Source organism: Lissotriton helveticus, chromosome 9 (genome assembly GCF_964261635.1).
Source record: "Lissotriton helveticus chromosome 9, aLisHel1.1, whole genome shotgun sequence".
Classification (NCBI taxonomy): Eukaryota; Metazoa; Chordata; class Amphibia; order Caudata; family Salamandridae; genus Lissotriton; species Lissotriton helveticus.
The window spans coordinates 73,353,441-73,379,829 of NC_136070.1; the positions used below are offsets into that span (position 1 = coordinate 73,353,441).

A 26,389-nucleotide genomic window follows, 5' to 3' on the forward strand; every position below is an offset into this window, starting at 1 on the left:
GTAACACTGTCCCTTTCAACCTACCTCCTCTAGAAACATTTTTATAACATAATTTGGGCTGTGGTTGAGACATGTACCTGTTAGTTCTCCATCAGTCGCTTGTTTCTGGGACCAGGGGCGGAACGTGCACTAATGCTGTGGCTATTCTTACCTGCCTCCCAACAAGAGGGACACTCCACCAATCCAGCCTTCTCTTCTCCACTGTCAAATATGTTTAAAGTGAAGGGCGATGGAGCCAAGAGAGCGGTGCCACAGGAAGGAAGGGGGTAGCAGGACTAGACACCATTGCTCAGCTTCAGAACACTGACAACTTTTAGGGCATTTATGTAACATCACATACTGTAATGATCATCTGTGTCATATGCGCTTACAACAAGGGTGGACATTGTTACGCACAGTTCTACAACGACATTAACAAGAGAGGGTTGTCCATTGATGTAATGTAGGTTGAAACCCAGTTACTTCGCTGTTTTATCTGCTCCATAATTCAATGTTGTACCTAACCTACCTGCCCTTTCTGGTTTATCCACAGCTTACCCTGTTAGGTGCCTGCTGGTAAGTGCCCATGGACCTTGTGCAGATTGGACCACACGGTGGTATTTTGTGCCCGATGTTGGTAAATGCAACCGATTCTGGTACGGTGGATGCCATGGTAACAAGAACAACTTTGCTACTGAGGAAGAGTGCGTAAGCGCATGCGGGGGTGCTGCCGGAATGAATGTGCAGCACACCTATGAGAAAGAACAGGTGAGAGTGGAACTGACATCACAAGAGCAAGGGGGAAGACACCGAGGACATCACGCCTCCCACCGACACCACCACCACACAGAACACAGGGCTGAGGTCGAGCAAGGCGGTCAAGACACAGCCCGTCACCATGAGCGAGACGATTCAAGGAGGATCATTTATGTGGATGGCAGCCAAGGTGGGAGGAGTGAGTCCCACCACTCAACCAGTGGAGAAGCAAGGCTCTTTGATGGCCGAAAACCTCAGTCTGGGGATAATGACCAAGCTATCGTAGACACTAGGATAGCCAATGGAGGAAGGCAGCCTGGGCCAGGAGAGGTGGGCACTTCTGACCAAATGGGAAGGTGGAAAGTCATCACTGGCCGCCACCGCCATCGCGAAGGAAAGCCTCACAAGAATCCTTCAGAAGAAGAAATGGTCACACGCGCAGAAGGGGGGAGACTCCACGAAGGTGCGGCTCCTCATCAGTCTTCTGTTTACAGGTAAGGTGTTTACATCTCTTTATCTTGCTTAGTGCCCAACCCTGTGTCCTTTTTGTAATCCACGCTTTTGTTACGCAGGCAAGTTGGAGGCTCCTGTAGTACAGATTCATTTGGGCTTCTGCAAATCTTCAGCACCCTCACTATGGATAAAGTTGAGGCAGTATACACATGTTCCCCAGAGTATCATTGAGCTTGTCATGGATGTCTTGGGATAGACCATGCAGGATGCTCTTTATCTACTTCCAGTTTTTATACTTAGATATGTGCACTTGTGAAAATATCCAAGAACGGCAAATGACACACGGTGGTTGTGTTTCTAAGTACTTTTTAACTTTAGTTTAGGTTATGTTAGGGTAACATTTATTTATAGGGTGCACATATACATAGGTTTCATGCTGCTGTAGAAGACATAACAAAGAATAATATTGACTATTGAAAATCTCATACTGACAGACACAGGGAAGCAAAGAGAAGTGCCTGGCGAAAAGGCTGGTCAGCCAAAGGTCAGCCCCGATCAACGCTGTTTACCAATTAAACAGCCTTGTTTTTAGCTGTTTACTTACGTTCATCAGGTTGGACACTTGAGGGCATATTTACAAGGGCAATTCACCACTGGAGCATCACTTTTTCCAACGCTCTGGTGGCGCAATGCACTGCTCCATATTTACAAGGCAGCGCTAAGCCACTTTGTGTGGCTTAAATGTGCCTTTGCAAATATGAGCTTCCTCGCCGCTGTTTTCTGTGGCAAAGGGGAGAGCAGTTGGTGTTGTTGTAGGCGAACCCACGCAACACCAATGGCTTTTTGACACTGTCCTAGATTTAAAAGGATGTATTAATCTGAGGCAGCGCCAGAAACTAACGCCTTTATTAAGGAGGCGTAGAGTGGCACATTCTGCAGCACACATAGAAGGAGCAAAACGTCATTAATCATTGTTTTGTGCAGGGAGATGTCCCTTCCTGCACAAACACAATCATCCCTGCAACACAGACACCCTTGCACCATGGTGCAAGGGTGCCTGCACTGGAGCTAGGCAGCTTTTTTTAGCACTTGCGAAAGGGAAAACACAGGGGTGTGCCTTATTCTTGTCAATACAGCTCATCGCTGCATTCTGTAAATGAAGCAGATCGGAGCTGCTAAATTACTTGCAGAGCCGCGCTGCACCATTTAGTTAAATTTTGCTACCCTGTTGTCTTGCTTCGACTTTCAGATAATACAGAATCTCCCACAAGGTGGCTCAAAACACACATGGCGAAGCAGGAGGCATAACACAAAACAAACACCTTCAGAAAAGGGTTTTATTTTACAAAATGGAAAGACTCTCTTTTTAGACTAAGGCTTCGGGTTTTACTTTAACAATGCTCTCTAACAGAAAGGTTTTCACAGATGCCAAATGTACAACATTCAAATACACATAGATATGTAAATATTTATATGTAAGCAATATTAACACACTTGGTAAATGCAACAGTTAAATGCATGAATAATACCATGAATAAACAAGCAGCAAATAATATCAGATAACTCTCAAGAAAATATAATATGCTGGACGTCCTGCAAGAGATTAGAAAGATATATATATATATGCACTAGATACATCAAATGATTACTTTGGATGTGCACCTCACTCATTCACACATCACAAAGAAAACACCTCAAATGATCAAAGCCACTGGCCACGCATCACAATGGCAATAATCAAAACTCAACACTTCACCTGGTGCAAGCACTGCATCTTAGCTCACTCCTGAACGGGGCCACAAACCCCTTGACGGTGGCGGTAATTCCGGCGCGGTGCTAGGGGGGAGCGCGCGGCGCTGCCATGCTGGTGACGGAACCACTCTGTCACCAGCCACGGGCACGCTGTGTTTGTGACGGAGTGGTTCCGTCACGGTCCCGCCCGCTCAATACAACGCTCAGTGCAGGCGCGGAATTGGCCGGGCCGTGACAGAACCACTCAGTCATTAGCACAGCGCGTCCGTGGCTGATGACGGAGTGGTTCTGTCACAAGCATGGAACGGGTTAACAGCCGGGGATAAGAGCCTCAGCAACCAGGGTTTCGCTGTACCAAAGTAGACGCCCCTGTCCCCATTCGGATTCCAAAAGCCCGGTTTCTAAGTCAACAACCCTCAGCTTTATAATCTCAAAACACGCACCAGAAGGTTTGAGATGGTTCGTCCCTGCGCCAAAGGAATCTTACTAGGACTGGCCAGCTTCCAAGCAAGCATTCCATGGCAGGAAGGAGTTCCCATGTTCCCTCTACATTCTCGCATGTTCCAGCCTTTATCTTGACGAAGCTTGCGAAAGCCTTCCAGGGTACATTAAACAATCTCTCACGTGATTAACCCAACCAACTTGCAAGCGTGGCTGTGCACACAGATGAAGCTCAAGCCAGGCAGAGTCAGAGTTCAGGATGCCATGAGGCCATGTCAAAGCCAATAGTAAGAACATCATAATACTTATCAATTTACAGCACAATGCACATTTGTGCACCACTGCCTATAGCATCACATACTTCATATCTCAATGTACAACACAGAGCACTGCACTTCGAGACCAAAAAGTACATTCCACACCTCTCGCTCTCTCTCAGTCCCTCTTTCTCTCTCTCTCTCGCTCTCTCTCTCTCTCTCTCTGTCTCTCTCTCTCTCATACTTTGAAATGTACATCCCACATGTTCTGTTCTTGGCAAGGCTGTTCTACTCCGTGAGAGCTCCCACTGAAAGACTGCAAGATTGCAAGAAAGAAACCCAAAAGAGAAACAAGGCATATACAGGACATCGTACATTCAGGCTAGGATAATATGACACACCAAAGTCATTTAAAATAATGGGAGTCAAAGGTCACCACAGGATTTCAGACCAGAAGAGTGCCTCTAGCACTACACCAGTTCACATTTGCAAGAATAAAGCGGGAAAAAATGCAGTGTGTCATTCCACTGTTATTGAGATATGGGTGTTTCCATGCAGTAAGTGGCTGATTTCCTTCACAAGCCTTACCTTATATACAAGGTTGCCAAGAAAATTTCACAAATGCATGCAAAAGTCACTGTTTAGAAACCAGAGATGATTGTGATTGGAGTAAACAGTTATGGGTTCGATGTGTTTGACACATGATTGTGCCGTACACCACTATCTTTTAAGCATATGACATGTCATGTCTCTATAAGCTAAGGTGAACCAAATAGGTGTGGCTTTCATGAGCTAAAACTAGGGGTGTTTCACTCCACGAAATTCTGTGTAGTTAAATAAAAACTCAGCGAAATTCCGTAGAGTCCCAGCAACGGGTGGAATTTGGCACGTCGCAAGGAATTAATAACATTAGGTATTGTAAATAGCTACTCTGTCAAGCCAGACCTAAAAAGTGAATGCTCTAGCTGAGACTGAACAGGACACTGGCGATCTGAAGAAATGATGGAATACTAGATGGTCTTGGCTACGTGAAAAACTGCTGGATTTACAGAAGGTAAAGCTCACCAACGCAAATCCTTTCCACCTTCACCCACTGGTCGTGGTCTGCAGCACATCTCTAATCCTTCCTAACTCCTCTGGGGAAGATGCAGGGCTGCAAGGGCATGAGAACTCTATTCCCATTTATGGAAGCAGTAGCTGCGGAGGCCCCTACCTGGTGGACTGGCTGGTGGGCAGTCTACAGCATTGGTGGCGGTCTATCAATATTCGTTGGCCCTCTACCAGGTGAACAGTGAGTTAGATTGGGTCAGAGGTCTTGGGCCACCAAATGCTTTTCTCAGGGTGATGGTGCAGCTCCGACAACACTCAAGGAAAAGGGACAGTGGCTTGGTCAGTGTCAGCCAGTCTTGTCAGTGATGCAGACTACTTTAACCATGCTTGCAGCGCATTGTCTGCTTTGGGCACAAATATTTAAGGTTATAGTGGTGCAGCCCACTGAGGCAAAGTGGCACATGGTATTTACTATTCAGCACACATGTATTTATTATTTGTATTTTAAGGAGTTTTATATAGCGCTGGCCGGACCCGGGTGCATCGGAGCGCTTTACAGCATTTTTTCGCAAGAGTCATATAATAGAGCCTGTAATCTTGTTATACATATTGGTTCGGAAGTTCAAGTGTGCTGTGCAGTATTGAGATAGTACGTGAGTCCTGAGATTAGTATTGATTAGTGCACGTTGTCTTGGGTTGAAACACAGCAAATTTTTGCAAGAGTCATAAGGTAGAGCAGCGTAATACAAATAGGTTCCGAGGTTCAAGAGTACTGTGCAGTATTGAGGTAGTACGTTAGTCCTGAGGTAACCTCTATTGGTGCACTTTGTCTTGGGGTGAACCTTTAAGGGTGAGGCGGAGGAACTGGAGGAGGTTAGATAGCAGAGTTATAGATATAGGATAGGGAAGTCCAAATTTACTGTGCAGTATTGAGGTAGTATGTGTGACCTGAGATAACCTTGATTAGTGCACTTTGTCTTGGGATGAACCCTTGGGGGGTAGGATCAGGAGGTGGTCAGGGAGCAGGTAGAAGGTAGATCTTTGTGGTATAATGTCAGGGAGCAACAACGAGTAAAGATTGCGTTGAGTCGGCGGTTATCCCTTCGGGAGGAAGCGGTTGAGGAAGAGGGCTTTTAGGTGTTTTTTTAATTTTGTTGAGGACGCAATAGTTCTGATATCTGCTGGGATTGAGTTCCAGATTGTGGCCGCGCTTCCGGCGAAGGATTGTGCAGCCTTTTTTTGTTTGCGTGTTTTCATAGGGATGAGAAGTAGGGTATTTGAGCTCCTGAGGTTTTTTTAGTCTGACCAGCCCTCTTGAGTTTCGCGGCCAGTTAGTCGGGTTTTCCTGTGTGTAGGGCTTTGTGCGTGAGGCAGGCAGTTCTGAAGCTGGCACGCAGTTTGACTGGGAGCCACTTTAGTTCTCTGAGTGCTGGTGAAATGTGATCGTATTTCTTAATTCAAGTGGCCATGCTGGCTGCTGCATTGGGTGTAGTTTTGAGGCGAGCTAGGTGGGATTTTGTTGTACCAGTGAGGGTTGCATTCCCATAGTCAAGTCTAGACAGTACCAGTACTTGGGTGGCTTGTTTGAGATCTTTGGTAGGGATGAATGGCTTAATTTTGTTGAGTAGCTTCAGATTGAGGAAGGCACTCTTGGCGTAGTTTTTGATGTGTTTGGCAATGTCGTGGTGCTGGGGGTCGAGTAGGGGTGTCAGCGTTTTATTACATGTGGGTTTGGGGAGGTGAATGGGAGTCAGAGATTGCGTGTTAAGGTTGCTCGAGGTGGGTTTAGGGGGGTGGAGGCCAGGTGGTGGGAGGGGGTGAAATGGTGTTTTGTGCTGAAAAGTGCCCTTTTTTCAGTGCAAAAAATGTTTTGTACTGCTTTGTATCTAGGAGGCACTACAGGGGTGTATAACCGCAAATACCCATAGGTTTTGACACAAAGCCCATTCTACTAATATAGCTAGATCTAGCTTTGCATCAAATACTGTCACTTGAAGCAGGTATACAAAAAGCGGGGAATGCATTGATATGCCCTAGAAATAGCTGCATTGCATGTGTGCTGCAGTGCCAGGCACATATCCAGACTTATAATTATTTGATTCAGCTCAACGCAGCACTACAACTTGCTGCGCTACATCAAATGGAGAGGGCAGGAATAAGCCATATCTATTAACGTACAGCGCATTCCTGCTCTCTAACTGTGCGGGCACACTATGTGCTGCTTAACACCACTGCATGCACCCTTGTTCCATCGTGCAAGAGTGCCTGAGTTGCAGGCAGGACTGTATTTGTGCAGGAAGGGACACCTTCATGTACCAAAACAATCCTTAGATGTCTTTTCCTCTTTCTAAGTGTGCTCCAAAATGCAGCACCCTTAGAAAGAGGAAACAACGAGGAGAAATTAAGATATTTTTTCTCGTTGTGCCTCTATCAGGAAGGCGTACAATTTTGACTCATTCCTAGGTTAACTATTCTTGGCAAATTTAGGAATGTGGCAAAAAGCATAGGTGGATGCGTGGGAACACTCACTCTCCACCCCTGTAAGGCCTTCACGACTCAGAGTGAACAAGGCAACGTCTTGCACTGCCTTGCGTTACTCCAGACTTACCAAGCCATGCAGGGACTTAAGGATTGTATTGCCCTTGTGTCGTCCTGCGTGATGGAAGAGCAACACAATCCTATGATAAATCTGAGTGCCAAAGCGTAGGATCCCCCCGAGTTTAGCTTGACATAGGAATTTGAATGGGAGGTACAAATCCTATGCTAGGCAGAACACACTCACCTATGCATTATACTGCAAGGATGTGTGTTGCTAAAAGAAGTTTTGTAGAGCGCCATGGCAAGGGTCGACACCAGCAGCATGCCAATCTAAATACATATAGCTCTTTACCGTGTTTTCCCTCCTCGGTCAATGCTGCACAGCAGATCTGCTTAGTGTTCTGCACTGAGTAGAAATTTAGTAAATTGGGGGCCTACATGTGTTCTGAAGTGCATAGTATACACCAGTATGTGGAATCCTACTGAATTTGTCTAGGCACAGGGATTTGTAACGGAAGGATATTCTTTTCTTACAAATCCTGGGGCATATTACCAACAGTTAGCGATATTTATCGCTAACTGAGCTTAGCGTTAGTTTTTTTAACGCCGCGCTTCGCCCAATATTATCGCTGAGATAACGTCCTATTACCAACGTTTATCTCAAAAGCGATAATATTGCAGGCATTAGCGTCAATATCGCTGGAAAACCAGCGTGTTCACGCATTAGCGTGTAAATGCTGTTAGCATGTTATCCACCTCCCATTGGATAACATGGTAAGAACTGGTATTTGTAGGCGTTAGCGTTTGGCGATATTCGCACTTAGCGCAAATATTTCCATCGCTTTGCCTTTCTTGGTAATAGGCGATAGCGAGGTTAGCGACTGCTATCAGTTGCTAACCGGTTGGGTACGCCCACTTTGCATGTCATTAGCGATAAATATCGCTGACATGCAAAGCGGGCCCCAAACCGTTCGCTATCGCCTACAAGCTGTCGCTAACTGGTGTTAGCGACAGCTTGGTAATAGGGCGATGGAATTATCGTCTCTTAGCAGCCGAAAACGTCCGCTAAAGCGGCGATAATCAATATCGCCACCCTTGGTAATATGCACCCCAGTTCCTAGACAGAGCACACTCACCTTTGTACTATGGTGCCAGACTGTGCAAGGCAGCCTTGTTACAGCACCAGGACAGTGGGCGATGCCTGCAATAACAACAACGCGATGGATGAAATGATTGAATTAATCTCAGCCACTGGCAATCACTCGGTCCGCATTTCAGTCTAACGTTTTTTACCCACCTTGCCACTATAGACTAAAGCCCACCTTATGCACATCAGTACCAACCCTGCTCTTTGTGGCAACAGTCTGACCATGCTGGCAGGCCCACCCCCTCCAGAAGGGACCCAGACCAATAGTATACCAGCTATACCTCACTGAAGAAGCCTAACAAGGTCTAATGGCGTGAGAGGTCAAGGGTCGTTTTGAGATCTCAACATAGCAACATTTAGTACTAAGTTTCAAAGCAAATTGTGGAAGAACTAGTAACACCGCTGCTTCACTTTTCTCCCAAAACTCCCTTACTTACCTTGGCCTCAGTTTTGTGTTTTTGTAGTTGGAATATATTTGCAGATGCAGGGTATTGTGAGGGCTCATTTTGTATGTAAGTTTATTTGCAAACTTTTTATATCTTCTTTCTCTACCCAGACCTGTGGTGGACAAAGTAGAAACCTCCCTGCTGGAAGCAGACCTGGGACAGAGCATCCGCCTGCTGTGCAGAGTCAGTGGCTTTCCAGTCACCAAAGTTGAGTGGTCAAAGGATGGAAGGCCAGTTTCTTCGAACAGGTACCCCAAACTCAAATAAATTAACTGTAAACACATCTTGGCTCTAACTAGCAACATTGGGCAAACACGAGTCCTTTTCAGTATTATGCTAAATTACAAATAAGTAGAGTTTCCTGTAGTTTTCTGTACTAGTCACAAATCATGCAAGATTAGTCAGCTTGTTAGAGAGTAGGGGGCATATGTATGAAGCCCATTTCCCATTCGCAAACGGGCCAATTCTCAGAATCGGCCTGTTTGCGAACAGGAAAAAGCATTTTGGGGTGTATCATCCCGAAAAGCCCTCCAAGCCAGGGAATCGCAAAATTTGCGATTCCTTATTTTGCTAAAGCATTTAAGGAATCACAAATTGCGATTCCTTAAATGCGCTGTAAAAAGCACCCAAGTTGTACGATTTTTCCTTAAGAAATTTCAAATTACCACCAACTTCAAGTTGGTGGTAATTTGCAATTTCCTTAAAAAAATGCACTTTTTTGCATTTTTCAAAGTGCCATGTGGCGCACATGCACATTTCAGGTGTGCAACCGGGTGTCCTTTTGACACCCTGGCACCATTGAAATTGCATTCTCAATTTGCGATTCTCTAATTGGGAATTGTAAATTGAGAATGTCTTCCCATTCATTCCTCAAAAATCGCTATTTGAGAATCGCAAATGCATCCTTTGATACATATGCCCCTAGATCTTTTTGATGTGCTATGGATTTGGCAACATTAGATTCATCTTATTATCATACTTTGATATAGTCAGTGAAAAGGAGATTCACAAAGAAACATAAGAGGTAGTCTTTCCTTTAGTTCCATCTTCTTTTTTTTAAGCAAACTTTGCTCCACCTACTTCCTTTCATGGAATAGGCTTCACACACACAGCACATCAGAAGAGAGTACAAGGCAAACACTACAATCAGTGACTACAGCTGGGTTACCATAACACCTGATAAGCGTTAAAAATGTGCCACCATGAGCCCATGTCAGGGAAGGATGTTTGCTCAATACCTCTATTTTAACATTGTTGTGGTCACTGGTAGCAAACACTTCTTTCCAGACTTATTCCAACTCTTTCAGCAAAATCTTTTTAATTCACCTTCGCTTGTCCCACTGTCGCAACGGATAAGCCTCATTTAAAAGTTTGATTCAAATCCAATTTAGAAGGTTCAAAAATTAGCAACATTATAGGTGCAAGAACTGATAAATTGTCTCTGTATTATGTTTTAGTATATGGCCTGAGTCATCGCTGTGCCTCCTTCTCAACCACAGCTTAAAAGGGGCAGACTTCTATATCCTAAAATAAAAGGGTGAGACATATGAGAGCTAGAGAGAGAAAGAGGGAGACATTGCGAATCATGTTTCTTTCACATGTGAACCAGAAAAGCAACACGTTCATCAGCCGCTGTCATGAACCGTCCTTGCTTACCTTGCTTACCATTCCCTATGCTACACAAAACTACAATCATATCAGTAGTGCAGAAGCAATGCACAGGCAGTCCAATGGGGGCCACTTTTGTAATGTGAACACTAATTGCCAGCTCCAGGGTAGCAAGTTGGTAAGACACTGAAAGGGGTGGACTGGCATATCATGGAATTCAGAGATTTCATACCAGGGCCATGCATCTAAACTAGTAGGTAGGGCTTGGCAGAGGCCAACTGGGCCTACTGATTCACTGTGCATCAGGCTAAGACTGGCCACAGAAAATCTTTCTGATATCCTCCCCCCATTTTTTATCGTGACTTATTGCATGCCCATGGTCGTTGGCAAGTATTGCCGCATTTTTGCCCCATGCTGTCCTGCTGAAACAGAATCCTTGGCCATACTTTTAAATTTAATACCTGGGCAGAATAAATGTGGAGAAGGTCCTTGGCTGTCTGGGAATGAAATAATGGTCTTGTCATGATTTTCAAGTGTGGGTGCAGTTTTGTGCCATGCTGGATTTGTGCAAGTGGATGATGCTCCTGGAGGCCTTTGCTGGTTTTGGGTTGCTGAAGTATAACACAAGGTTCATTGTGTCTTACATCTTCCCTATTGGCTTCACAATGTTTCCATGTAACTCATGACAGGCACAGCTATCACTCCGACAACTCCTTGGTCATCACTCAAGTCAGCGTGGAGGATTCTGGGAGCTACACTTGCACGGTGTCCAATGGGCAACGAGAGGAGAGCCATCATGTCCATCTAAGAGTCCATGGTAGGTCCTCTTAACAGGCCTTTGTACTTTTTTATACAGGTCGCTGCTTTTGTTTATCTTTATAGACCCCTCTTGAAATTCAATAAACCTCTTATCACCTGAAAAGATGTCACTCAACACTAATAAAGTCCTGCTCGCTGCCCAAAGGAAGGAAAACACAGATTCTAGTCATTATGGCCCATGATATGCGCCTTTAATTAGCACTGTGAAAAGTCAAAACAGCACTTGACACTCGGTTTTGCAGGTTTTGATATCAATATTTTAAATATGTATGTTTTAACATTTAAGCTCTTTTTTTATGCAAGTCACCCTTCTAATATTTTTAGTGTACAGAATGAGAGAATTGTTTTGTAGTGATTTCTATTGAGAATATAAATAAAGATCTAAACACATGCATATTCGATTGGCAGGGGCGAGTGAATATTGTTTTTTGTTGAATAAATGAGAGCCTTCAAATCATATGTGACATTGCAGGGCTTTTTCTCTGGGTTCTGAGGAAATCAGTAGTTATTGGGCACATCTATGGTGTGTGCTCAAATTATGCACACATTTTCCAATGTCTCAGGTAATATTGCACTCCAACCGGATCACCTAAGGACATATTCACAAGCCGCTAACACCACCCTAGCGTCACTTTTTCTGATGCCCTGGTAGCGTTGCTCTCTACCCCATATTTACAAGGTGGCGTTAAGCCACCTTGTAAATATGCCCCTTGCCGCAGCAGTCCACTGTGGCAAAGGGGCGTGCAATGAGTGTTGTAGAGGGCTTTCCACCGCAACACCCATTGTTTTTCATGCTGCACCATTTTTAAAAAGGCTGGGGAAGCGCCAAAAATTAAGGCCAGTTAAAACCTGGTCTTGGGATGGCTTTTGCGGAAAAAATATTAATTTCTCCTCGTGTTTTGCTTTTTCTGTGTGTGCTGCATTCTGCAGAACAAAAAAATCACAAATTGCATTTAAAGATTGTTTATGTGCAGGAAGGTGTCTATTCTTGCACATTAATAATCGCCCATGCAACGCAGGCACCCTGGCTCCAAGCAGCTTTTTCTTAGCGCCAGAGGTAGGGAAACGCAGTTATGCACGGGATTTTTATATATATGCATTCCAGAGTTTTAAAAATGTCAGTGCGCAGCGTTGCCAAATCTGGTATTACACCACGCTCCGACATTTTCTTGTACCTATCCCTCCAAATTTCCCTCTTTTTACACCTGGCCATACAAATGTAGCTGGGTCACACCACCAAGGCCTACTCCAGAAGGTGGTACAAGACTTGGACCTCAGATGCAGATAAACATTATGGGGGTCATTATGATGGCGGATTTTCCGCATACTCCGGGCCGGCGGAAGCCACCGCCGGCCCGGAGTATGCGGGAAATCCGCCGAGGAGGCCTGAAAGACCCACTGCCAAATCAGGATGGCTGGTGGGTCTCACAATGTGTCCGCCGCTTTTCCGCCGCGGTCGGAAGGCGACCACGGCGGAAAAACACTAACATGGCTGGCGGTGTCTATCAGACACCGCCAGCCATATTAGGATGTAGGGAAAGTAATGCTTTTCCACGGCGGCTTTTCCGCCGTGGAAAAGCATACGGACAATCACTTTGGGGGCCCGTTGCGGGCCCCCTGGGTGAAGGTTGCGTGGGGGGTGCACTGAAATTACCTCATATTTCATCTATCCTTCTGCTATAATTCCAAATCCAAATAACTGACTAACCTATCCACCACTTAAAATGTACTTGCATGTTTCACTATACTAATTCAACACTAATCCTCTGTGGGTCCCGGAGTAGCGTGCTACCCGCCGAAAAAGCGCTTCGACGCCTCGTCAGGGGTAGTAAGCGCTATATAAATGCAATTACAATACAATACAATACAATGGGGGGTACCTATGGTGCCCCCCTGCCTTTGCGTGCACGAAGCGGCAGGCACCGTGCGGTGCCTGCCGCTTTGTGCATGCAAATGCACAGCTTTCGTTTTTTACATTGCGGCGGGTGCTGCTTCAAGCAGCACCCGCCGCAATGTAAAACATACAGGATGTGACCGCCAGGGTGGCGGTCACATCCTAATTGCAATGGAGGGACCGCCGCTGCCCATGCGGACGGTCCCTCCTACTCAGGGGTGGCGGACGGACGCAAGTCCGTCCGCCATCCTAATCGGCCCCTAAATTCAGACATTTAGCGGTGGGCAGTGATAGGGCAGCCATTATTAATAGGTGGCTGGCTAACACATCTGCTCACCACTCTCATGCCAGAGTCTATTTAGTATGCACGAATGGTTGTTTTCGTGGCCAGGTAGCTGTTCACCAGCCCAGAGACTGGTAAAGCCCATTCGGTGGCACTGCTGCTGATGTACATGGAGTGAGAATGGCTCCTGTTTAAGGCCATGCGCACTGGATTTTGTCCTGCCTGGATTGGCTGCGTAAACCATTGTCCCAGATGACAAAAGTACTGAAATCACATGTGCTCTGGGAGATATTTCCCAGCATATCAGGTACAGAAATACTTTTTTTAAGATAGAGTGCCCATTTGGGGTTTAAAAAAGGGCAGACAGGTCTGCCATGCTATGGCAGACCTATTATTGCTGACTCTTTTCCCCTAATTGTTAGCGTCCTGGAGGCAAGGCACCATTTGAAGAAATAATTGTGTCAATATGGTGGTGAACTTTAGCTATAGTCGTGCTAAATGAACCCCCTGGACTTAATTTCCATAAAGAAAATGTAGGGCAGTTAAAATGACTAGAATAATCTGAAAAAAAAACAATATCCTTGCACCCTCTGGGGTGGAGATAGACCCCAAAATAGTGCAGTCTGTTAGCAATCACAGATGGTCAAAACCCAATAGAAGATGTCATCTCACATTCTTTTATTACTGGTAGGGTTTCTCCAGGAGCTTATGTGCCAGAGAAAAAGTAAAAAATGATTCATTAAGATTTGATATTTCAGCCTTTTGTCTTGAGATCACTCATGAGAAAATGCCTTGGAATCTGCCCAAAATGTCAAATCCCCACCACCCATGGAGGAATGTTATTACCAACCCACAAAGTCAAAAGTAAAAGTAACTGACCTCAAAGTCAAATTTAGTTTTCAAGAAGGTGCCTGGTAGGAAGCATGAGCTTTGCAAGGCTGCACCCTGGCCCAGAGGTTTGTGCCCCCAGTAGAACCTTAACTTACGCAGCCCTGAGGAGTTTCTAGTTCCATGGAGCTGTGATGTCTAAGGTTCGAGACGCTGCGTTGACGATCCGACGCCACAGTGATGAGGACATGTACAAGGGACCTAACGCACCTGAAGAACAGACTGCAGTGGAGTCAGGGAAGGAGACTTTTGGCCAGATTTACTAAGAAGTCAAACAACGCAACACAGCAAGACAACTTGCTGTGCTGCATTGTGTGACGGGAGAGAGCAGGAACGTGCCCTATATACTAAGATATGACGCGTTCCTTCTCTCTCCCTGCTCTGGCGCACTGAGTGCAGCCTTGCGCCATGGTGCACGGGTGTCTGGGTTTCTGCAAGAAGGGACTAGCCCATTGGGCAATCAGGCAGTCCCCTAACAGGCTGTCTGACAGGTCAGTGTGCGGGCCATTTTTGGGCTGTTTGTTGATCTGTTTTTTGGTCTGCTGGGACGTTTTTTTACAGTTGTTTTTCCTGCTATTAAAACAAACCTTGCCTGGGGCAAGCTCCAATCCATGCAATGTTCCACACCTTGCAAAACCTTGCGAAGCAACACTTCACCTAAATAAATTTATTGTCACACGCCTCATTATGGAATTGACACAATTCAAAGTGTTACACACGAACTGGTGATTTGTCTCAGTTAAAATTCCAATTGAAGAGGTAGAACTGAAAGACTGATAAGGACCACAGAAAGGTAAGTGGGTCAAGTGGCGTTTCAGTCAACTGATGCCCTCCTTCATCCTTACCCCCCTAGTGATGTCGTGCCACATATGCTTTTCTAAGTGTGTTTACTTGACTGGTCCAGCGGTACATCCACATGAAGTGTACTCTATGCATATTTCAATCAATGTGAAAAGCTCCTATAGGATTTGCATCACTACCTTCCCAAAGCATCCCATTCACCCATTTAGAAATATACCTGACCATGAATGGATGACATTTTAACTTTGTGTCCATTTGCAGGGGATTCAAGATCACGGGAAGGCGCAAGAAGCCAAGTTCTTCCTGGCCATGGCCGCAGACACAGAATTTCCACTGGAGAAATCAAGACTGGAAATACGTCTACGTCGCATAGCGGCTCTGCGGTTAACCAGCAAGGAGGTCGCGTGGCCTCTTCAGGCTCCAGGTACATGTGGACTCCGCCTGACCACCATTGTAAGATCATATCCTCTTTTCCTTCAAATGACCAGATTTGTCTGGCTAACTCCCCTCCCACACCACGTGTTGGAGATCACCCACCCATGTCACTTAGCATTTTCATACCCTTATTCCAGAATAAATCTGCTAGTATGTGCAATGACTAGTATAGAAACATCATTTCCTCTGCAGTAGATAGCTTAGAAGCCCATTCATCAACAGAGAGCCTATTACACCCATGCCATAGCAAGAAGAGTGCTACATGTGTCCTGTGTTTCTTTTTTGCTTCCAGGGTCAGTGCGGGCAGGGACGGGCCAGATGTGGTCGATGCAAACCTTGGGCAGCGAGTCAAACTGACTTGTAAGATGAGCCTCTCCCCCAGTCTTACGGTGCAGTGGCAGAAGGATGGAAAACCTCTGTCCTCTTCCAGGTAGGTTAAACTTTACACACCTCAAGGGGCCTTGTAGCTGAAAGAGTGAGTACCTGGAGGATGTATGACGGTACAACACGTGCTTTCACAACGCGTACCGTTACCACGCAGGTTTTACAACGCAAGTCGTTACAACGGGCGCTGGATAGTGGAATAGTTTAATTTACTATTCCAACTCCAGTCCCCGTGGATAGTAGGGAAGGTGTTGGATAGTAAATTAAACTATTCCCTATCCTACAGCGCCCCCCAGCGCAAGTCGTTGTAACGACTTGCGTTGTAAAAAACCTGCGTGGTAATGGTACCGCGTTGTGAAAGTTTTGTCGTAAAGGATGTTTCCCGTGCCTGGAGAACCAGGGAAAAGGGGGAGTATTTACATTTCTCATGAAGAAGAGGTAATCTCTGTCTTCAAGGAACTTCCGTGTTTGGAGCGTGGTCTTTACCTCAGTTTCAGCTGCTGTGTATGTGAGGGCATAAAGTGTGATCCTATGAGCACAGGTGTAATAAGTATTTGAGGGTGTTCAACAGGCATTGAAGTACATGGCACTAAAGGGAGTGAGTGGATTGTTTTCAGAGTCAGTGACATGGATTCTCATGACCCAGAAGGCCATTTCAGAACCTTTCTTTACTGCTTCAATATAGATGGTTTGAAACATGAATGTGACAGAGATTTTTATTGGCTATTGTCAGTGCTTAATTTCTAAGGAAATAAGTGCTAGAATCACCTAGGATTAAACGGCAGCTTGCATCACCCACTGCCTCTGCCAGTGCTGCAAAATGCTAGTACCAATGGCCTGTAAGTGCTTCTATTATTGTTTCAGTGCATATTGAATTGCTAAAACTAATGTGCTCCACTAAAAATAGGCAGACAGCGACACCATTTGGTGGGATGTCATAAAAAAGCGCTGGGGTCAAGAATCAAGTGCAGGTGCTCAGCACCGGAAAACACCGGCACCAATTAGGCACTGGCCATTGTGATTCAAATTACTTACCATTACTTATTTTGTGGTGCCATAGATCAATTTTGGTACCGTGTATGCAAGCCATGGTTTATCTTGATTGCACTCTGATCTCAGGCATTCCATCCAATATTTTAAATTAACAATGTGGGAGATTATGAGACCAGATGCAGAAGGCTGCTTAATGTGATACTATTTTGCACTGGGGAAAGAATATTTTTAGGGAGAGAGAAAACAGGAATCACATATATGTTTTCATTTAATAAAGAAAAGCCAGTGATCTTAGTCATGTTCCCATTTTTTGTTAGTTCTGTTGTGTTGAAAATGTGCTACACATAGGATCCTTTACTGAACCAAAGCGCCTTCCATCACCCATTTTCGTGGAAATCACTTGAGCAGCACCTAAGAGCTGAAATTCTAAATGAGGTCACTTGTTTCAAGACTTACATGCATTTACAATGTGTATTAATATGCATACCGTGCATGAAAAGAGCCTCAGCCACATTGTCCTACTGTTTCCCTTTTTTAGACACCCATTTTAAAGTCTATTTGTCACAGAAATGTGTTTTCTTGCACGTTGACCCTCTCTTTGAGTCAACAAGTCTTTGCTTGAACTGTAGACGCTTGAGAGATGCTGTCTTAAATTTCAGTCTTATATCCAGACATGAACATTAATCATTTCTGCCCTCTGCTGAGGGCATTAACCACTTTTGAATGTCTGCCTCAGAATTATGGACCTGAGCCTAAAGTGAGGTAGCCTAATGATGGATGCGTGCACGTAACAAGTACTGTTAACTCCTGACAACATGTGCCCATCACATTTATTTATTTATTTATTTGGGAGTGTCCTGCATGTCAGAGTTTCAGGATAACTACTGGATATTTTCATGGTTGCATTTTGATTTATTACACGTATTGGTATAATATGCATATCGTGAAAGTGAAGTATGGATCAGCCCTCTCAGACCTACATTTGATGCCCCCGCGTGCCCCTGGTACTCCAAGCACAGACAGACAGACAGACACACAGGCCTTCATGTCCCCGCTGTGCACTCCCACTGAGCCTGGAGGTAGCAGTGAATGCCTGACTTCTGATTGGTTGAGCTAAAATTAGCATTTCTGTTAGGAGGATTATTTTTTTCTGGGCAAAAAAAACACTCACCTCTCCTTTCTGGCACAAAAGGAATATTAAACTAAAGGTAAAGGAACAATATAATAAAAGTATAACCGAAATATTATTCACATTAGTTTAGAAATAAACCCTATAAAAAATAGCAATAACTATTGGTGGCTTCACAAAATCAGAAATGTACTGCAGCATTTTTGTAAACATTTTCTCAACCTCCTTTGAAAATGCTTAACATTGTATATATTGCATTACGCAAACAATGGCGGACGCTCATCCTACCACTTGTAAATATATAAAATACATTGTAAGCCTTTTTTTTCGGTTTACAATTTATGGGACAGGTTTCTTAGTTAATTAAACCTATATTTGTGTGACACTACATCTTTCACTTGTATTTCTTTGAAGATTATTTGTTAAGACAAAGTAAATAAAATCTGAAAATGTGACATTGGTTACAAGCCATTAAAAAATTATATTTTTCATCACTGGGACACCTCACTCATTCTGGGTATGTTCCATTCCGCCAAAAAACCTTTCATCCTCCTAATACAGTGTTGACCAAGCCCTAGGAGAATTGCACCTGCTATTTGAGAAGTTCATTCTACAATACCATGAATTCTTTAAGTGCCCAGCTGCTGCTAGACGCTTTGTTTGCAAAGTGTCAAATAGCTAAAAATATAATATTACATACAGTTTTACACTATCCCTAGCTCATGTTTCTGTCCCCAGCCTCACTGAAGTATTGATGATGTATGCACTAGTGTCTTTAAGGAGCAGGTTGTGGGTCTATTTTTTATGTTTTTGTTATAATGATTTCTTTCCCCTGGTTGTGTAGTAAATGACACTTTTTTTGTACAGTCCAGCATTTTGTGTATGAAATGATCACCATGAGAAGGTATAACAGTACAGTATTTAGAAGTAGATGTTATCCTATTTTAGTTAAAATCAGATTAACAAACTCGACTTAGATCACCATTGTTTCCTAGTAGGGTGGGAGGTGACTCTTGTATCGTTTAGGAATACTGGTGGTGTGTTAAATAAAGTGTCATGATTTTAATGAGATGCAAAGCCAGTTTGCCTAAGTAAGAGCTGTAGGTGTGGATCTGGGTGGGGGTTTCACTTCACCTCCTGGAGTTCCTGGTTCTCATCAAATCTTAATCTATGTGTCCAGACACAGGCAGCAAGCAGACGGCTCCCTCCTGATCAGCCGCGTCAATGCGGAGGATTCCGGCTACTACACATGCGGCTCCTCAAATGGGGATGAAGGAGACTTCCGGCAGGTCCAGCTAAAAGTTCATGGTAGGTTTTACATGCTTTTTTCTGTCTTTTCCTCTCTCATTGTCCACCTCTTACAAGTTGACTAATCAGCTATGTCCACAAAACAATGGAAAGGCAAGTCCACACTATCAGATTCAACTTATAGAGTTGCCCAATGGGAGAAGGCCTTCCATTAATCTATGGTAGTCCTCTTTTTCTGTTTTTAATTCTGCCTAGAATATGTATTAGCATTTATCAGCTAATGGTTTGCTAAAGCTCACCTCCTTTGGACCTGTTGACATCTGCATCCGTGTATATAATTCAGTGTGAGTACAGAGGCAAAGAGATTCCCTCATTTGCATGGGGTCAGGTTTCCATGCAAATGAGGGACCGCCCTCTGAAGATAGCGCCTTTAACCACAGAAACCTTTTCTCAGCAAGTTTTGAGTTATTGTTATGTTCTGTATGAAACACTACTAAAGTGTGTACGTGCCACTTGGTGCTTCTGAGTGATACATTAAATAGCGGCTTCCCCAAACGGATGTAAGAGGGTAGCCTACTGTTTTGAAAAGAGTCCCATGGTTAACAAAAAGAAGGTTCAGCATAAAAAGAAGGAAATCTAGGGTGGCCCTCCTGGAAGAGCAAGTTTTTATCACTGGTCTTACTCAGACCTAGGCGTAGTTTGCGGAGTTTTGCTACGCGGACCTCAGCAAAGTTACAAAAAAACTCAGCAAAGTTCAGCGAGTTACAGAGTGCAGTGCTAACTGCAGTTTGTGCTGGTATTCCTGCTCGGGTAGAAATTCTACCTGAGCGGCAGCTGGCGCTCGCGAGCTTACCGATCACAAATTTACCGTTTATGATCGCAAAGTTACCGTTCGCGATCCCGAGCGCGGAGAAAACTCCGTTGCATATTGTGAAGTGGAGTTTTCTGCACTCTGCGAGTTCCGTAGAGTGCGGAGTGCAGAAAACTCTGCAAACTCTGCGAACGGAGCTAAGTTCACCACCCAGGCCTAGTCTTACTCAACCTCTGGAACATCTGATTCAGATGAATGGGGGAAGCCTTAGTGGCAAATATCAGACCTGGTGTCAGGGTTCTAGCAGGGAATCCATCAGCAGACTATCTGGGTGAGACTGGGACAAGACTGGATACTGCGTTTTTGTGTGGTCTCTGAAGGGAATTCAAGCAAGAGAGTACCTAAAGGCTGTAAGGGGAGCAGGACCGAAGCAGACTGAAGCAGGCTGGCACAGGCAGTGCATAGGGAACTGGAAGTCTGCAGGGAAAGCACAAGAACAAACAACAGGCAGGGTAAGCCGGGAAATGATAGACAAAATATGGGAAACGGCCTTTACAACGAAGCCGTTTCCACGAAATCTTTAACCACGCACGCAGTACAACGCATGCGTGGTTACCACTAAAGCCTTTACCACGCATACCTTTACTACGAGGTTTTGTAGTAAAGGCATATGTGGTAAAGGTAAAAAGTAAAAAAAGGGGGGGGCTTGGGGGGGTCTCCCCCCCAAATAAAAAAACTCACCAGAAGTCCCGTCGGGATCTGCACATAATCAGCGTTGTTTAAGAGAAATCGGGGAAAAAAAATCAGTTTCCTCTTAACGACGTATGACGTCACTACGCAAGTAGTCGAGGTAAAGGTTATGCGTGGTAAACGAATTCCGTTGTAACGCATGCGTGGTAAAGGCATGCGTTGCAACGGAATTCGTTGTAACATCATACATTCACAAAATATCATAAATGGTAGTGTGTCTGCTCCTCAGAAATGATCTCTCTGTGAGGTGAAAAGATATTTATGAAACAAAGGAGCAGATTAACCTCAGAGTTCTGGGTGACACACAGCAGCTCCTATGGAGAAGGAGTACAGAGTGGTTCTCTGTGCCAAAGGGACAGGCCTTGGAGTCTAACTGGCACCCTTGGAAGCTAAGACAACCAGAATTACTACATAACCATAAGACACAACAACAGGGAACAGAACAAGTAACGCCAAAGCAGAAACTGAGTCAGGGGAAAACTGGGCTGGAATAAGGGTCAGGGTCCGGACTGAAACACACAGAGCTGCAATACTGAAAACAGAGCTAGGACATATCTACAGCCAAACAAGGCAAAGAGAAACCTGCAGGCAAACAGGAACACATAACACAAGGCAAGATGTCTGATTATAACTGGACAGATCAAAAAGAGTGCAGACAGGAGTTTGTTTTCAGTTGCCTAACACAGGGACAGAGATGCAGGGAAACAAGGGACAGAAACAGATACTACAAACTAGCCCAAAACAGGAAAATGTGTACAGGGAAATAAAAGAAATGGAATCAAAGAACAAACCTATAATATTAGCAGCAGGAACACAACAGAGCACAAGGAACCTCAACGGAAGTCATTTGCAAGACAACTGCACTCAGCTTAAACAGAGCTGAAATAGCTGGAGGCTCAGGGGTGCAGCACAGGTACAGAGAGAAAGCCAGGTATAAGGACTTAATCTTTTGCTAGGAATCAGGGAATCGCCAATGAAGGGCAGGCTGGACTAGGACCTCGAGAAGGGAAGTCCCAGGGAACCAGGAGACCCAAGACAGGGATTAGGGAAACCTGGAACAGAGGATGGACTGGAACAAATATAGAGAAGGGTCCAAAATGTTAAAATAAAGGGGTCAGAATAACAGTCGGATCCAAGAACCAAGATAGTGAACAGGAAACCACCACCAGGACAGATCTAGAAAGAACCTGAGGACAGAGGGAAGTACAAGGACCATAATGCACCTGGGAACTAGAACAGAACCCTGGACTAAAAGGTGAAGCAAAACGAAGTATGGCAAGTCTTGATGTGTTTATTGACCTATACTGAAATAAAGGCAGGATCGTAACAGACCCGCTTGAGTGACATCTAATGACAGGATGGCAGAATCCTAACACCTGGTGCTAAACTGCACCTGATCTTTCCTTTGTGATTGCAGTCAATAAATCAGTATTGTCACCACCATGTCATATGTGAGATGGGGAACTTGAGTACCACCACGCTTTATACTGTCTCCTACCTGGTTGAATGTATTTGTGTGTCATTTGGCACAGTTAATCTCCCAACATGTAACTCTTTACAAATGATCTGAGGATTCAAAAATCCATTGCTGGCTGGAGGAAGGGCAAGCAAGATACAGAAACATCACTAAGTGTCTTAAACACACCCAGTTCTGGCCAAAAGCGTACCAGTATTAGAGTTAGCTCTCCACAAGAATTTGGCATGGTCTCAGTCCCAAAAATATTTGAGCCCTATTTGTTGTACATCTCTCTTTTGCACCAAAAATAGAACACTAACAGCCTGATTCATCAACGGGCCGTTTTGCGAGCCCCTAATAGCGATTCATAGCGAATCGCTATTAAGGACTCGCAAAACGGTATTCATGTAGGAATTGCTAAATAAATAGCGATTCCTACACATTCCTTATTTGCGAGTAGCAAATTGCTAATCGCAAATAAGGAATAACTCCCCATTCATTCCTATGGGCCAAAAGGCCCATAGGAATGAATGGGGTGTATTCCTTATTTGCGAATAGCAATTTGCTACTCGCAAATAAGATAGCGATTTCAAGGGTGCCAGGGGTGTCCAAAGGACACCCTGTAGCACCCCTGAAATGTAATATACATTGGAGTTGCGCACACACATGTCCAAAGGACATGTGTGTGTGCAACATGCAAAAGAAAAAAATGCACTAAAGTGCTTTAATCTATTTTTTCGCTATTTACCACGAAGTCAGACTTCGTGGTAAATAGCAGCCAAATATAGCGAAATAGCAATTTAAAATTGGTTGATGAATTGCATTTAAGGAATCTCTAATAGAGATTCCTTAAATGCTATTCCTCGCACAATAGCGAATTCTGTAATAGCGAATATTGCATTTGGGATGATGAATCCCAAATGCAATAATTGCACTCGCAAAGGGCCAGATTCTCAGAATCTGGCCCTTTGCGAGCCGATTTTCGTTTCATGAATCAGGCTGTAATTTCCCACAATGTTCATTAGGAAAGTACTCCCACTTCTAAATATAATGCCAAATGCAAACCATGGGGGTCCTGGTACTATACCCACATATAGTATTCCAAAAGTGCTCGTCAAAAGAGAAATGTAGAATGTGCAGAGGATTCAGAATCAAGATAACATACTCCGCCTTAATCTGAAGAAGAAACAATGCAACTCTCTTACTCTGAAACCATTCTATTGACTCCCAGTAGGACAGAGAACCAAATTTACAGCCTTCTGCCTGGTGAATAAATATTTTTGAGAAATGGAGCCCGCGTACGTTGAAGAAACTAGTTCCAATATAATCCATCCCAGAAATCTGGATCAAGATACATGGAAGTGAACTTTGAAATTCACTGGAGTCACAATTGCCTCACCAACCTTGGCAAGGGTCTATGAAGAATACCAGGACCTATCCCCCATCAAAAGGGTCTGCAAATTAAGACTGAAATACCCTTATGCCACTACATGCCAGATCTTGCCCTCCACGTTGTCTGGCAACACACATCCTCTCCCAGCATCAAAGGATAATAGACTAGGTGCTGTTATACTGGAGAGTAGCCGAATGGTAATATGTGGTAATGTGGGCCCTATAGAAACAAGTATTTGCAATGCAATAGGTCTCGCTTTTACACGAGTTTGAGCTATTGCCATTGTAAATGACAATGCCGTTTACTAATGTGTTGTTTTTAAAACAGATAAATGCGAGATCTATTGCATTATAAATGCGTTTGTGCTATAAAAATAAAAAAATTGTGAGGATATAGAGTGTCCTGCCTGCAACAAAAGAGCAGGACGAAACTATTTGAGAAAATAGTGCTCCGAGATTAAAGCCTACCGAGCAACAAAACACATAACAGGGGGTGTCACCATAGGCAGTTGCAAAATGAGACAAGGCTGTACTAAGGAGGGACTACTAAGCCTATTGACCAATGAACAGCTACAGTTTATAATGGACAATGACACAAGCCAGTAAAAAAATGGGCGTAGAGTGGACAGAGCTTCAAGTCCCTACCTGAATACAGCATGCCTCGCAGAGCAGAACATGCTCTGCCCAGGCTTGACCTAAAAAACACCTTAATATAAAAAATCAAACATTTAGCATGTTTGTCCCGTTTTAGGGATGTGTAATAGGGTTTCTGCAACCAAATGTTAAATAATGAGTGCATATGGTGCATTGTAATATGCAGTACATGTGCCATACCATGGTGGTCCCATGTCAAGGCAGCCCACTGCTAAGTCTCCCACCTTCTTTGCGTCCAAACCAATCTCTGAGACCACTTGTTTCTGTCTGTTTGGCGATATTAAGTTGCTCATTTATGAAAAGTGACACATCGCTGTGAGGAATCAGCGGTGCACCACTTTTCATTGCACCCTCCTTGCAACACCAATGATGCGTCATATTTACAGTATGTCGCATCATGTCACAAGGAGTTTCAGATGCGTCAGTATTTCTGACGTTTCTGTAGGTGCAAAAATGATGCATTGCTATAATGTGTCACATAAGTGACGCAACTCCAGCAATGGGCCATTACACATGGGCAAGTCCCATGTTAAATGTTCCTGCGTCAATCTTATGCCTGCCATGAGCCTGGCTTAAGATAGTGACGCATTTGCATCCTAGAAGTGCTGCAGTGAAATCTTATAGATTTCACTGTGTCACTTCCATGACCCTTTCTTGTGTCGGAACGCCCCCCCCCCAAACATGCATTATCCCTGACATAGGTATAATGTGGCACATGGGTTAACAAAGTGACACATCTACCTGGATGCGTCACTTTGTAAATATGGTGCAACATAAAGCATTTTTTGTGCCGCTGGTGCGTCACAAAAAGTGACGCACCTGCGGTGCAAAAGTGACGCAAGGGCCCATAAAGAAGTCCCTTAGTCTGTAGCAGTGTTTGCCCACACTAAGCATATTAATACTGATAGGGAGCATTGCTGCTCTTACTAAAGCTAGTAGGGGGTATTATTCCTCTGTACAGTCACACTGTGTGCTTGGGAACATTTAATACCTAATGCAAAGTGCATTCTTTACAACCCAAGGGCCAGATCACACTAAACAGACAATGCAAAAGAGTAATCTTTACTGCATATCTGTGTGCCAGATCATACTGAACACCTGATGCAAATGTGCATTGTTTATAACCTAAGGGCCAGATCACACTAAACACACAATGCAAAAGTGTATTGTTTACAGCCTGCCTCTGTGCCAGATCATACTAAACAACTGACGCAAAAGTGCATTCTTTACAGCCTACGGGTCAGATCACACTAAACACACAATGCAAAAGTGTATTGTTTACAGTGTATCTCTGCGCCAGATCATACTAAACACCTGATGTAAAAGTGCATTCTTTGCAGTCTCTCTATGTGCCAGATCATACTAAAACATGATGCAAAAGGGCTCTCTTTACAGCTTATCTGTGTGCCAGATCATACTAAACACCAGATGCAAAAGTGCATTGTTTATAACCTAAGGGCCAGATCACACAATGCAAAGTGCATTCTTTTTTTTTTTAAATCTGTTTATTGACAGTATTGAAAGTACATGTATAAGCATACTTTACATTCATGCGTATCGTATCGTGGCATGCACACATATACACAGTGTCTTGGTAAATCAGTAAACATTTTCAATTTTATATTCATGTAAAGAACACCCAGAAAAACATCCCACCTTCTGCCCCCAGCACTCATAAGCTATTATGATCCTAGTTCTTGGTACGAGGCTACACCCATTACATTCAATACCCGTGTTAGCTGCTACTTCAGTCTTATAGGGGCCGTACAAACAATAACTAAATACGCTGTTCAGTTGCTGCACCTTAGAAATGTAATCTTCCTGGTCTACCTGGGGTATCTCTGGCAATTATGTCTCAGCTCAGCCGGCAGTCGATGACTGGTCAGACCCACTGGTCCCTCCCGTCTCGAATGACCCCAGAGTAGTATACCAGTCTAGGGAAATCGGGGTTTTCCTGAGTCCCTTGCGTTCTTCATGTTGGAGTGCCTCACCCTCTGCCTTACCCCATCGCATCACCTCCGTCCT

The 26,389-nt window shown here is 44.3% G+C and overlaps 1 protein-coding gene across 1 annotated transcript in view; it reads left to right on the forward strand.

The window, feature by feature from the left end:
- Positions 1–26,389, forward strand: part of PAPLN (papilin, proteoglycan like sulfated glycoprotein) — a 419,313-nt gene that overhangs the window by 366,799 nt on the left and 26,125 nt on the right. Inside the window, exons 20-25 of the mRNA XM_078659503.1 lie at positions 533–1,229; positions 8,930–9,067; positions 11,117–11,244; positions 15,374–15,536; positions 15,840–15,977; positions 19,234–19,361. Coding sequence (XP_078515629.1) covers positions 533–1,229; positions 8,930–9,067; positions 11,117–11,244; positions 15,374–15,536; positions 15,840–15,977; positions 19,234–19,361 — 1,392 coding nt within the window. The remainder of the gene's footprint in view (positions 1–532; positions 1,230–8,929; positions 9,068–11,116; positions 11,245–15,373; positions 15,537–15,839; positions 15,978–19,233; positions 19,362–26,389) is intronic.